Source organism: Plecotus auritus (genome assembly GCF_963455305.1).
Source record: "Plecotus auritus genome assembly, chromosome: 8".
Lineage (NCBI taxonomy): Eukaryota > Metazoa > Chordata > Mammalia > Chiroptera > Vespertilionidae > Plecotus > Plecotus auritus.
Window position 1 is genome coordinate 163,183,723 of NC_137782.1, and position 12,875 is coordinate 163,196,597.

Sequence of the window (12,875 nt, forward strand, 5' to 3'; positions counted from 1 at the left end):
TCCCGAACGCCCACTTCCGCCTGGCGGCTTCCGAGGGGGCTGCTGCCGCCGAAGCGAGTCACGTGACGAGCCACTCTCCAATACCTCGGAGACCCCGCCCCAGGATTGTGTTGTGGGACCCAGTGGAGAGTGGAGCCTTAACCTGGCCTCCGGATCCCCTCCCTCCCTGTTCATGTCCACCCTCCATTCCCAGTACGACGAGTGGTCTTCATGCACAGGAAATTAATTATTGCCCCTTTATTTATCGGAAATTGCAGACCCATTCCCGCCGTCCCAGCCCCAAGGTAGAGAGGCATAAGCTCTTTCATTGCTGAGGATGCAAAGAATTGGAGTCAGTTGGCTGAGCAGGAAAGGAGCTAGGAAAGGCGAGCTTGGTGAAGACTTGAGGGAATAAATGAATAATGGGGGCGGAAATCTCATCTGCTTCCTTCAGGGCTCCAAACTTGCCCTGCTTTGGGGGGCTTTTTGTGTGTGTGATCCCTAGAAGGTATTTGAGTAACTCATGAAATCTTTAGAAAAGTATGTCTGGGCCTCTCCCAAGGCGAGCTGTGTTTGAGTTTCTCCTTAGGGGCACTGAGAGTTCTCTCAGAGGGCCTTCCACGGGTTTTCTCGGATGGACTGTGTCTGCTCCTCTCAGAACGACTATGTCCTCTCCTCGTAAAGGGACTGTGATTTCTCCTCGCAGAGAGTCTGCGGCATCTCCTCTCAGAGGGACTGCGGCATCTCCTCTCAAAGGAACTTGGATGACTCCTCTCAGAGAGACTGTGATGGCTCATCTGAAAAGAACTGTGATGGCGCCTCCGAGAGGGACTGCGATGGCTCCTCCTAGAAGGACTGCGATGGCTCCTCCGAGACGGACTGCGATGGCTCCTCCGAGACGGACTGTGATGGGTCCTCCGAGAGGGGCTGCGATGTCTCCTCCGAGATGGACTGAGATGGCTCCTCCGAGAGGGACTGAGATGGCTCCTCCGAGACGGACTGTGATGTCGCCTCCGAGAGGGACTGAGATGTCTTCTCCGAGACGGACTGCTATGTCTCCTCCGAGACGGACTGAGATGGCTTCTCCCAGAGGGATTGTGATGGCTCCTCCGAGAGGGACTGCGATGTCTCCTCGGAGAGGGACTGCGATGTCTCCTCGGAGAGGGGCTGCTATGGCTCCTGTCAGAGAAATTACATGGGGTTCTTTCCCTATGGAAGCTGTGGTGGTTTGGTTTCTTAGGCATGAGTATCTCTTTAAGGTGACTGTATGAGGTTCTCTTCTTAGGGGTATCATGTAGGATTCTCCCTTGGGCCTGAACTCCGATTCCTCTTTTGGAGTTCTGGGACTCTGGGCTAGAGATTTCTTTTCTGTAGAAGTTCTTCTTAGGTCTGCTGCCACTCTTACTTTGAACAGTACCCAAAGGATGTCTGATTGTGGTGATACTTCTTTGGGAAACTCTGCACCTGGGCAGTGGGAAAGGTATGGATTGGAAAGAGCTATCTGTCTTTGGTGGTTGTGCTGAGCAGAATTGTTCTAATTCTTCCCACAGCGTGCTCTCCTGTTCAGAGGTTGGGTCTGTTGGCTTTAGCTTGACAACTGGCATCCTTTCTCTTTTGATATCTCCTTGTAAACTATAGTCAGAGGCGTTTTGTTCTGGTTGGCAGTTTTTGCTTGACCACAAATGGTCTGCCCTTTTCCTGTCCTCAGTCTTTGGCCCAACAAATGCTATAATTCTGTGTGCGGTTTGGAATGCCTTTCTTAGTCCCTGAAAAAGCAGTTTAATGAATTTGGGTTGGGAGGATTTCTTGGGGTGTCTTTTTAAAGAGGCAGTAGTTGTCGGAGATGCTCCATTTCTTTTCCCTTTCAAGTGGGATGGTAATTTCCTAGAGGGACTCTGTATTATGGTTCTGCTGTTTGTAGAGAAGTTTTTGTTTTGTGTTCTAAATCTCTTGTTGATTCTTTTCATTGGATATTTTGAATCATGGGTATTTTTGCTTCTCACTTTAGTCCACTCTTCATCCTGATTGCTTTCAGAGTCACTCTCTGATAACGAGTGAACTTCAGTGAATTCATAGTGCCCAGGCTCTCCAATATCTGTCTTTCCTTCTAAGTCACGGCTAATGTGGACTTGTACAGAAGCAGGAGACTGGGAAGACTGAGACAGGAAATCCATTGTAGAAGTAGGACTCTTGGAAGCTTGATTACAGATTTTAGCTGGTGATACAGGGCTCCTTGGTGTCAAGGGCCTGTCTCTTCTATAATACTTTGGAACTTGGGATCTTTTTCCAATTCGTAACCTAAAGCCAAGACGCAATCTAATCTCTCCATGGCCTTCAGGAGTGCTTACAAGGTGGAGCTGTGGATAGATAAGAAGATAAGGTCCAAAAGTAGTCTGTAATTTATGACAATTAAATCCTGAACATCGGCCACACTGTAGGCAGATAGGGTATTTTAGGACCAGACCTGAAGTAAGAGGTGGAGGTACATTGTGAGGTATTTGACTCCTTAACAGTTTTGCTGCTATTTTTAGTTGCAGATCTTTTAGCAATTGGAACTGTTCTGAGAGGTCAGTCTTGTCCTGGGAAAGAAAACTTGGCTCGAGTGGGTGTTGGGACTCAAAAATCCTTGTCTGTGAATCTCTCTGTGAGTTCTCACTCTCTTCCACTGGAACAGGATCTTTCACAGTGAAAAATATATTGAAGGAAGACTCTGACTCTACTGGGTCAGGAAGCTGACCCCCTGTGTATGAAACAGGAATGTGCTGAATGACTTCCTGGGGTATATCATTGAGCTTTGAGTTTGTTTTCTTTATTCTCACTCTAGTTCCAGAGTATTGCTGTATTATGGAGGACATAGAACCACGTGTCCATATCCTTAAGGCCATTCTTTTCTCATGACCATGGCATGAAGTATGTCTCTGAATGTAGTTTTTGACCATTGAAGCCTGAAAAATAGTTCCTCGACCTGTCTCTAGCAGACGCTGAGAAAATTCCATCAATTCAGCAGGAACCCCAAATAAATTCTGAATAGATTGACAGGTATCAGAAGTAGACCTTTCTGTTAAAGATGTTTGAGAACAAAGCTTCCTTCCCATAGTGGTTCCCAAGACATTCCCCAACATTAGCATATTGGAGAGATATTTTCTAGGAAGTCTCTGCTTCCAGGAGTGACTCTCCCAGACATTCTGTTGTCTTCCCAGAACAGACCAGGTAAATCCTCTTCGAGCCCCTGATCCTGCCTGGAAGGTCTTAGATGGTGATCTCCAGCTTTGTGATGGATGTTGGGAGAGGCCCTGGAGTGAGTTCTCTAACTCTGCCACCTGCCTCAGTTGAATCCTCTCCTTAGATACGTTATATACCCATGAGATCTCAGGATGGGAGGTTTCTACAGAGTTGGTTGTCTTATCAGAGGGTTGGTTATGAAAGAACAAGGGAAAAGTTGAAGCAGGATCTATAAAGGACTCTTTAGGCTGCAAAATATCTGTCCAAAGGTTTTTTATATCCAATGCTCTTGATACTTTTGTCATCTCAGAATCCCAAAGACCTAATTCAGATGTTGTTTTGACAGAACTTGAGATGACTGAGTTTGAAGAGTTGGGTAGAAGCCTAGAGAAATAATTCCCTATTTGTAACTCTTCTCCTGATGTTAACTCCTCAGATTTCCCCTTCTGAGATACCTGTCTTAAATTCAAATCCTCAGATTCTATAACTTGAGGAGGCCTTATTTTTATACCTACAGATTTCACAGCCTGATGCCCTTGTTCATGAGTCAACACTGTAGGATGCTCGAATGGAGATGTTGGCTGTGAGGTTAATTCTGCAGATTTCACTTCAGTATTTGACCGTGGATTTAACTCCACAGATTTTACTTTTTGAAAACATGATTCTAGTGCAAACACCTCACATTTTAAGTCCTGCGTCTCAGAGCCTGAAATCAAGTTCATAGAATTTGCACCACAAAGCAATGGCTCTTTGTTCATCTTCACAGACTTTATATCTTCAAACAGTGGCTCTGGTACATATAACACAGATTTTGCACCATTTAATTGAGGATCCAAAACGGAGTGCCCAGCTTGTTGCTGTGACCCAAGGTGGTTCTCCAAAACTTGGCCTTCTGGAAACTTTATCCCTGGAGTTAATTTAGAAGATTTTACACTTTGCAAATGTGATCCAGGATTAAATAAAATAGACTTTGTGCCTTGAGAGTCTGGCTCAGGGTTCAATTCAGAAGGCTTCATGCCTTGTATCTGTGGCCTTGGATTAAACTTTATAGAGTTCATGCATTGAAGTTCTGACCCTGATTTCAGTTCAGAAGAATTCACACCTTGCAGCTTTGGGTCAGAGTTGAACTCTGTTGTCATTGTATCTGAAGTCAATTCAAAAGATTTTATACCTTGCAAGGGTGGCCCACAGTTACATCTAGTAGAATTTACACATTGTAATTTTGTCCCTGTATTCAACTCACAAGAATTTTCACACTGCATCTGTAGCCTAGGGTTGCATTCCATAGGTACTATATCTAGGAACTTTGACCCTGGAATCAATTTAGATTTCAAACCTTGCCAATGTGGTCCAGGGTTGAACACCATAGATGTCTCACTTTGAATCTCTGGATTCAATTCAGAAGACTTCATACCTTGATGTTTTGAAACTGAAGTTAATTCAGAAGAGTTCACGCCTTGCAAATATGGCTCAGGGTTGGACACCATAAATTTGACGCTTTGAAGCTCTGGCCATGGATTTAACTTATAAGATTTCTCATCTTGCCACCTCTTTCCAGCACTGAACTCAGGAGATATCACACTGTGAACCTCTGATTCCAAGGTCAACTCAGAGGGTTTTGCAACCTGAAATTTTGGGCCATCATTGACCTCTGTAGAGTTCATTATTTGAAGGTTTATCGACTCAGAGGATTCTGCACCTTGCAACTTTGCCCCAGAGTTGAATTCCATAGATTTCATATCTTGAAGGTGTGTGCCTCGTGTCAACATAGACAATTTCCTATTGTGTGGGGCTGAGTTGAACCCCAAAGATTTAACATCTTTTACTTTTGTACCTGGAGTCGATTTAGAAGATTTCATATCTTGCCTCATTGGTCTGGTGATGAATTCCACATATTCTTCACTTTGAAGCTTTGTCTCTGTTGTTAACTCAGATGTCTCACCTTGTGACTGTGGAACAAGTTTTAACTCAACAGATTTCAAATCTTGAACCCTCCACTCTAGTGTCAAATCAGATTTCTCACCTTGTCCCTGTGGTCCAGGGTTGAACTTCACAGGTTTCACCCCTTGAAGCTTCTTCCTCTGGGTTAAATCAGAAGGGTTTCCACCCTGTAACTTTGGACCATGACTGAACCTTAAGGTGTTCACATCTAGAAGCTTTGTCCCTTGAATTGACTCTGATTTTTTACTTTGTATCTGTGATTCAGAGTTAAAAAATGATTTCATTTCTTGAGGCTTTGTCACTTCAGAAGATTTTGTATCTTGAAAGTGTGGTATAGAATTGGACCCCAAAGATTTCATATCTTGAAGCTTTATACCCATGATCAAGTCAGAACATTTTATATGTTGTAACTGTGGATCTGAGTCCAACACTACAAATTTCGCACCTGGAAACTTCCCCCGCAGGGTCAAGTCAGATTTCTCACCTTGTAATTTTGGATTAGGTTTCAATTCTACAGATTTCATATCTTGAAGCTTTTTTTTTTTAATCATTTCAGAAGATTTCATACTCTGCAAGTGTAGTCCAGACCTTAAATTCATACATTTTACATCTTTAAGTTTTATATCCATGAGCAACCTAGAAGAATCTATATCTTGCAACTGTGGGCCTGTGAATTCTGCTGATATTGCTTTTTCAAGCTTTGTCCCCGGTATTAGCTTAGAAGATTTCACAACTTGCATCTGGGGGCCAGGGATTAATTTTTTATGTTCTACATCCTGAAGCCTTGTGATTGAGGTCCCTTGAGATTTCATACCTTGTAACAATGACCCAGGTTTGAATTCTATAGATTTAACACCTTGAATCTCTGTCCCTCTAGTTGATTTAGAAAAAGTTGTACCTTGCAACTGTGAGCTAGGATTTAACTCTGTAGATTTCATATCTTGGGACTTTATCTTAGGTGGAAACTTGGAAAATTTTAGACTTTGCCACTGGGACCCAACATTGAAATCCTCAGATTTCACACATTGAAGCTTTGTTTGAAGAGCCAACTCAGATGACTTGACACTTTTCAAGTGTAGTAGAGAGCTGGACTCCATAGTTTTATCACTTTGTGACCCTTGGCTTAATACCCTAGATTTCACCTCCAGAAGCTGTGGTTCAAGACACTTTACACCTTGAAGCTGTGTTCCTTGGGATGACCATAAGTGTTTATCTTTCTGAAGCTGTAAACAAGGTTTCAAATCAGAACCCTGAGGCTGATGTTCCTGGCATGATGCCAAAGATTGTATACCTTGAAGCTCTGGTTTTGAAGTCAATGTAGATGACGATTTCCTATCCCTTGACTGTATCAAAGTTTTCCACTCTACTGGTTTGACGCATTGAGATTGTAACTCAAGATTTAGCAGAGATTTTATACCTTTAAACTCTAATGCAGGTATCCACTCAACAGATTTTGTACTTCTAAGCTGTGGTTCTTGGTTTAGCTCTACACTTTTCATACCTTGATGCTGTGGCTCTGATGTTGACACCAAAAATTTCCCTTTTTGCAGTTGTGATCCTGGGGAAAACTCAGGGGTTTTCACATTCTGCAAATGTGGCTCACAGTTGCACTCCATATACGCTGCACCTTGAGTTTTTAGCCCTCGAGTCAATTCAGATGACTTCACATCTCTTGACTGTATAAAAGATTTCAACTCTACAGATTTGACTTTTTGAGGTTGTGACCCAAGATTTAACCCTACAGATTTCACACTTTGGAACTCGGGTCTTGGTATCCACTGAATACATCTCATACTTCCAGGCTGTGGCTCTTGTTTTAAATCAACAGTTTTCATCCCTTGAAGTTGTAGTTCTGAAGTTAATACCAAAGGTTTCACTTGGTGCAACTGTGGTTCAACTTTAAACTCTTTAGATTTTACATCTTGAATATTTGATTCTGGGGTCAATTCAAATGGTTTCATTTCTTTCAACTGTAACTCAAAGTTGAGGTCTACTAATTTTCCATCTTTAAAGTTTAGCTCTGGATTTAACTCCAAAGACATCCCATCTTCTGACTTAGACCCTCTCTTCAATTGCTCTGAATTCACACATTGCTGCTCTGGTGAGATTACAGATATCTCACCATTCTGTTCTGTCTCAGTACTTACATTCACAAATGCTGTCTCTTGAAATGGTTGCCTTGGTGCTCTATCCACAGATTTTAGTCTTTGAAACTTTTGTATTCTGGTTATATCTACCTGCCTCTTTAGACTTCGGGTCAACTTCACAGATTTTATACATTGCAGTGGATCTGGAGTCTCCTCTAATGATTTTAAACTTTGAAGTTTTAAACATGGGGTAATTTCCAAAAATTTCATGTATTGCATTTGTGGCTCTGAAGTCAATTCCTCAGGTTTCGTACCCTGCCATTTAAGCTCTTGGAGCAATGGCCCTGGTGCAAAAGGCACAGAATTCTCACCTTGCAAGTGAACAGATTTTATACCTTGAAGCTTGGAATCTGGGGTGGTTTTTACAGATTTTACATCTACCTGTGGGCTTAAGGTTATTTCCACAGATTTCTCACCTTCCAGTTGTGGACTTGGGCATCTCAGGCATTCTCCTGGAGTTAAGGCCACAGATTTCACATCTTCCAGCTCTGACTCTGAAATCAACAACTCAGACTTTAAACCTTGAAGTTCTGAACCTGGAGTCAGCTCCACTTGTTGCACACCTCCCACCTGTGGCCCAGGGGTTAGCACCATAGATTTGACATCTCCCAATTGTGGGTTTGGTGTTAACTGCATAGATTTCATATCTTCCAGCTGTGGCTCTTGTATTAGTGCCTCAGATTTTAAACCTTGAAACTTTGAGATTGGGGTCCACTCCACAGTTGTTACATCTTGCCACTGTGGTACTTGGATAAATTCAGATTTCATATTTTGTAACTGTGGTCCTCTGGTCAACTCAGAGAAGTTTAGACTTGGCAACTGATGCCCAGGAGTTAACTCCATAGATTTTGTATCTGCTATCTGTGACTCTGAGATAAATTTATGAGAAATGTCATTGTCAGAGCTTGGGGTATTTCCTAAAGATGATTGTATCAACCCCACAGATTCTTTCTCGTGGTGACAAATGTCAGAGGTCAACTTTGTTTCTGGTTCTTGATATCCTGGTTCTGAAATCATCCCTAAAGATTCTGAAGCTTGCCATAGGGTCAATACTTCAGGTTCTGTGGCTTGGTGATTTGGTTTGGGGACCAACTTTACAGATTTTACTCCTGGAATGTGTATCCCTGGTGTCTGCTCTTCATATATCATACCTTCTACCTGTGTCTCAGGAATCAACCTCCTACATTTTACCACTTGAGGTTCCACATTTGGAAGCAATAGCACTCGGTCTGTCTCATCAGATCTTAGGTCTTGTAACCATGGCTTTGGGGCCAACTTCACAGATTTCATATCCTCCTGTTGTAGTCCTGGGGCCAACTCCACAGGTTTTGTACCTGGCAACCCTGGTGGTAGGATCAAATGAACACATTCCATACCTTGCAACTGTGAACTGGAGGTCAAATCTGTAGATTTCCTACTTTGCCACTGTGGTACTTGGGCTAACTCAGCAGATTTTTCACTTTGCTGTTGTGGTCCGAGGGTCAATTGGATAGATTTCTCTCCTTGAAACTGAAATCCTGGGTATGACTGTACAGATTTCCCACTTTGCAACTGTGGTATAGGGGACAACTTATCAGCTTTTACACTCTGCTGTTGAACTTCTATGGCCAATTCTATAGAGTTCACAGTTGGAATCAGCTGTTCATATTTTACTACTTGTGGGATTGAACCTGTGGTTATATCTACAGAATTTATATTTTGTAACCCTGGTCCTATGGTCTGTTTCTCAGATTTTACATTTGGAAACTCTGAGGATAGCTTCATAGAATCTATAACTTGAAGTTTTGGCACTGACTTTGCCCCCAAATTTTTCACACCTTGAAGCTGTGGTGTATTAGTCATTACTGTGGATTCTGTAACTTGATGCAGTGGTTTTTGACTCATTCCCATAGATTTTGTACCTTGACCCAGTGATTTTGGGATTGTCCCTAAAGATTCCATTATTTGATGATGTGACTGTGTCAACTCTACAGATTTCTTCCTTTGTAGCCATATGTCAGAGCTCAATTCTATAGTTTCTATAACTTGATGGCTTTGCCTTGGGCTCATCTCTGAATATTCCAGGATTTGATGCGTTGGGGTCAACCTCGAAGATTCTAAGTCTTGAGTTGACACTGGGGTTAATGTAATAGATTCTGTGCCTTGATGATATGGTTGTGGAGTCATCGCCATGGAGTCTAGCACTTGAATACATGGCCCAGGAGTCAACTCCAGAGATTCCTTGACTTGAGATATTGGCCTTGGGGTCAAATCCTGGGATTCTACAACTTGTGACTGTGGTTCTATGATTATTTCAATGGATGACTCCAACCTTGGGGTTGTCTTCAGAGAATGTATGGATTGAAGTGATGGCATCCCTACTGATTCCATGACTTTAGGTGGTAGCTTGGAAGGTACACTCACATACTCTCTAATTCCATGTGGATCAATAGTAGTAGGAGAACTAGAAAACATCAAATCATCTGGTTGAGTTGCCTTTAGGGTCAAATTTGAAATATGAGTCTGTGAATCTGGGGTACCATCTGGCTGTGCTGGTGGAATTATTCCCATGCAATCCATAGCTTGTAGTAGTGCCACCGGAGTTATTTTTATGACATCTATGACTGGATGCAATGGCCTGGGTATCATGTTCAATGATTTTGTGTTTTGACATATTGGTTCTGGAATAATTTTCACTGGTTTTATGGTTTGACTTTGTGGCTTTGAAGTTATGCCTACTGATTCAATAACTTTATGCTGTGGCCCTGGGGTCATTTCCACATTTTCCATGACTGTATGCTGTGGCCTTCTACCCATCTTTCTTGGTTGTATGACTTGATGGTCCAACAATGTGTTAATTTTCACTGGCTCCTTAACTTGATATTGTAGCCTTGGGGTCATTCCCACTGATTCTGTTATATATGGGTGTGATTTTTTAATTATCCCCATGGAATCCATGGCTTCAAGCAATGCTTCAGGAGTTACCTTCACATTATCTGTGACTTGATTCAGTAATCTTGAGGTCATGGATTCTATAACTTGATGCTGAGGCCTTGGGGTTACCTCTACAGGTTCAATTATATGATATGCAGGTTTTGATCTTACACTCGCTGTTTCTATTGGTTTCACAACTTCATTTGACTGTGGAAACAAACCTACAGATTCTGTCAATTCTGAATGTGATTCTGGGTTCATCCCCATTGAATCCATGACTTGAAGTATTGCCAATGGTGTTACCTTTATGCTATTTGTGACTTGATATGGTAGCCTTGGAGTCAACTCCATATTAGTCACTTGGGTCTCATGCTGCTGTATGTTTTTTTCTCGAAGACCTCTTACCCTCTGTTCTAAATTAAGCTCTAGCACATGTTTTGGGTCCTTCTCCAGTAAAGTGGTTTCCTTTTGAATTATGTCAACTCTTAAACTTTTGGGAGGTGGAATGCCCATTGATGTAACTAACAGCTTAGATCCAAGGACTTGGGGGCCCCCGCCAGGTTGTGACTGCTTACCTGGGATAAGAGATTGTGAAATTTTTGTTTCTGTTCTATTTAATCCAGATTCCACTCCAGTGTTCACATGGCGCTGAAATGATGGAAGGTCTGGGTATTTATTGTTGATATTTTGCTCAGTGCTTTGATTAATGGGCATAGATAACTGGATTTGGGGTTTCTCTGGTTCAGGGATGCTTCCATGTACTTCAATTAAATAATTCAACATTGCCCATGATTCCTTCACAGGCAAAGGCACTGTTTGTTTCTGCAAAGTACAAACCTTCCAAGCCATATGTCCCTCTAACTCCCTCCTAGCCAAAGGAGAGAGCCGGGTTGAAGCCCACCGTGGGACTCGAGGTCTCTCTTTGAAAACAGAATTTGGCCAATGATCTGATGTCAAATGATTCTTCGTCCTTCTCTCATACTTCGTTTTCACTTGCTTGCAGAAATCTGAGGATTCAAAAATAGAGTTGATTAAAGAGCTTTGAGGTCTTAAAGGTGAAAGAGCTGCCAAATTCGGAAAGATTTTTGATTTCCCAAGCTCTGAGAGCTGAAATGGAGGCAGGGATGTGCTTTGGTTCTTGAAAACAGGTGGTTGCTTTTTAGATAAAATAGGTAAACTGTGGCTCCGGGATTGCCAGATTGTTCTTTCAGAAAAGACAGAAGAGTGAGACAAATTGGAGTTGTTGCTTGATGATCCAGAGGAGGTGCAGGGCATAGTAGAATATGTTGTCATCTTACAGTCACAAAAGGGTAGAATAGGCTCCTGAGTCACACAAACACAGGAAATGGAGGAAGAAATATCCTGCGGTTCAGGCAAATGTGGTTCCATAAGAGCTGATCTAAGGAATAAAGAGAAAAGTCTCATTTTTGCTTTGAAACAGGAAAAGGAAAAGTAGAAAAGGGGAAAAATAATGGCCATTTCAAATGCAAAATATTTTGGACGAATAACAACAAAAGGTTAATTACTTATGGAAAGAATTCCTCCTTTAGGACAAAGAGAGACATTTGTCCCATTCCGGTCAGAAATTATCAATAGACCAGTGGTTTTTTAATTCCTTTAAACCCAGAACTTTCCCCTATTTCCAAAATATCTAACTAACTAACTCTCTTTTTCTTCTCCCTCTCTCCTTCTTCATCTTCCTTCCTCTCTCTTTCACTCCCTTCCTGCCTCCCTCTTAAAAGCTCTACCACCTTCAGTCCCCACTCAGAAACTACATTCCCTGACCTTGTACTTTCCAGATGGTGGAAGATCTGTTGAAGACAGAGTATACATTCCTGGGTCCATCGCTCAGGGAAGCCTGAAAAGCTGGATGAAAAAGAGTATGTCAGTGTAATAGAAGTGACATAGGAAACCAATAAAAAGAGAGACTTAACTTAGAAAGGAGACAGCTATGATAGAGTGGGAAGAAAAACAGAGTCCCAGGTATCTTACTCCTAATTTTTTATAGTTTATCAGTAGAATAGGCTGAAGAGAGGAAAAATAGACACAGTGAAGATGGATTTTACTCACTTTGTCAGGTTAGTTTTAATGCAACCCATGCTGGGATTTTCTTCCCACTGTTGAGCTGGGAATAGAGGTGAAGAATCTATTAATATAATGACAATTGACATCACCTAGTCCAAACCCCTTATTTTGCAAATAAGGAAGCAACGATGGAATCATGCCCAAGATTATAAAGCTAGTTAGTGGTAGAGCTCAGGTTTAACCTAAGTCTCAAGTTTGTTTTTTAAACTATACTATGCTGCCTTCACCGTGTAGTATAGAGGGAAGCCATTGGAAAGAGCAGGGATAATCATGATTATAGGAATTAGAGTGGAGGAAACAGAGGTGATAATACATATCTTTTCCTCCAAAAGAGTCTATCCAATGTCTATTACAGAAAAAAGAGTTTCAGAAACTTTCCTCACCAAACTCTTGATAATTACCCCTGCTCCATTCTCCAATTTCACCACGTTTCTTTACTGATACTTTGAGCATTACACAAAATGAGATGAGGAAAGGAAGCATGGAAAGAATTAAGGAGCCATTTGCATCTCTTTTGAAGTAGAGATGCTAGAAAGAATAAGCACATTTCTTTCATTAACATAATTTTTTTCAACCTCCTGCCCTCCA

The 12,875-nt window shown here is 41.9% G+C and overlaps 2 protein-coding genes across 2 annotated transcripts; both read right to left on the minus strand.

Annotated features, from left to right (window-relative positions):
* Window positions 1–500: 500 nt before the first annotated feature.
* SPATA31H1 (SPATA31 subfamily H member 1) lies at window positions 501–5,522 on the minus strand (the record flags this gene model as incomplete). Its single annotated transcript, XM_080684969.1, has 1 exon — window positions 501–5,522. The coding sequence occupies one exon, from the start codon at window positions 5,520–5,522 to the stop codon at window positions 501–503; it is 5,022 nt and encodes a 1,673-aa protein (XP_080541095.1).
* An 829-nt stretch (window positions 5,523–6,351) lies between these two features.
* LOC308256716 (uncharacterized protein) lies at window positions 6,352–11,495 on the minus strand (the record flags this gene model as incomplete). Its single annotated transcript, XM_080684970.1, has 2 exons — window positions 6,352–6,365; window positions 6,644–11,495. The coding sequence occupies 2 exons, from the start codon at window positions 11,493–11,495 to the stop codon at window positions 6,352–6,354; spliced, it is 4,866 nt and encodes a 1,621-aa protein (XP_080541096.1).
* Window positions 11,496–12,875: the final 1,380 nt, after the last annotated feature.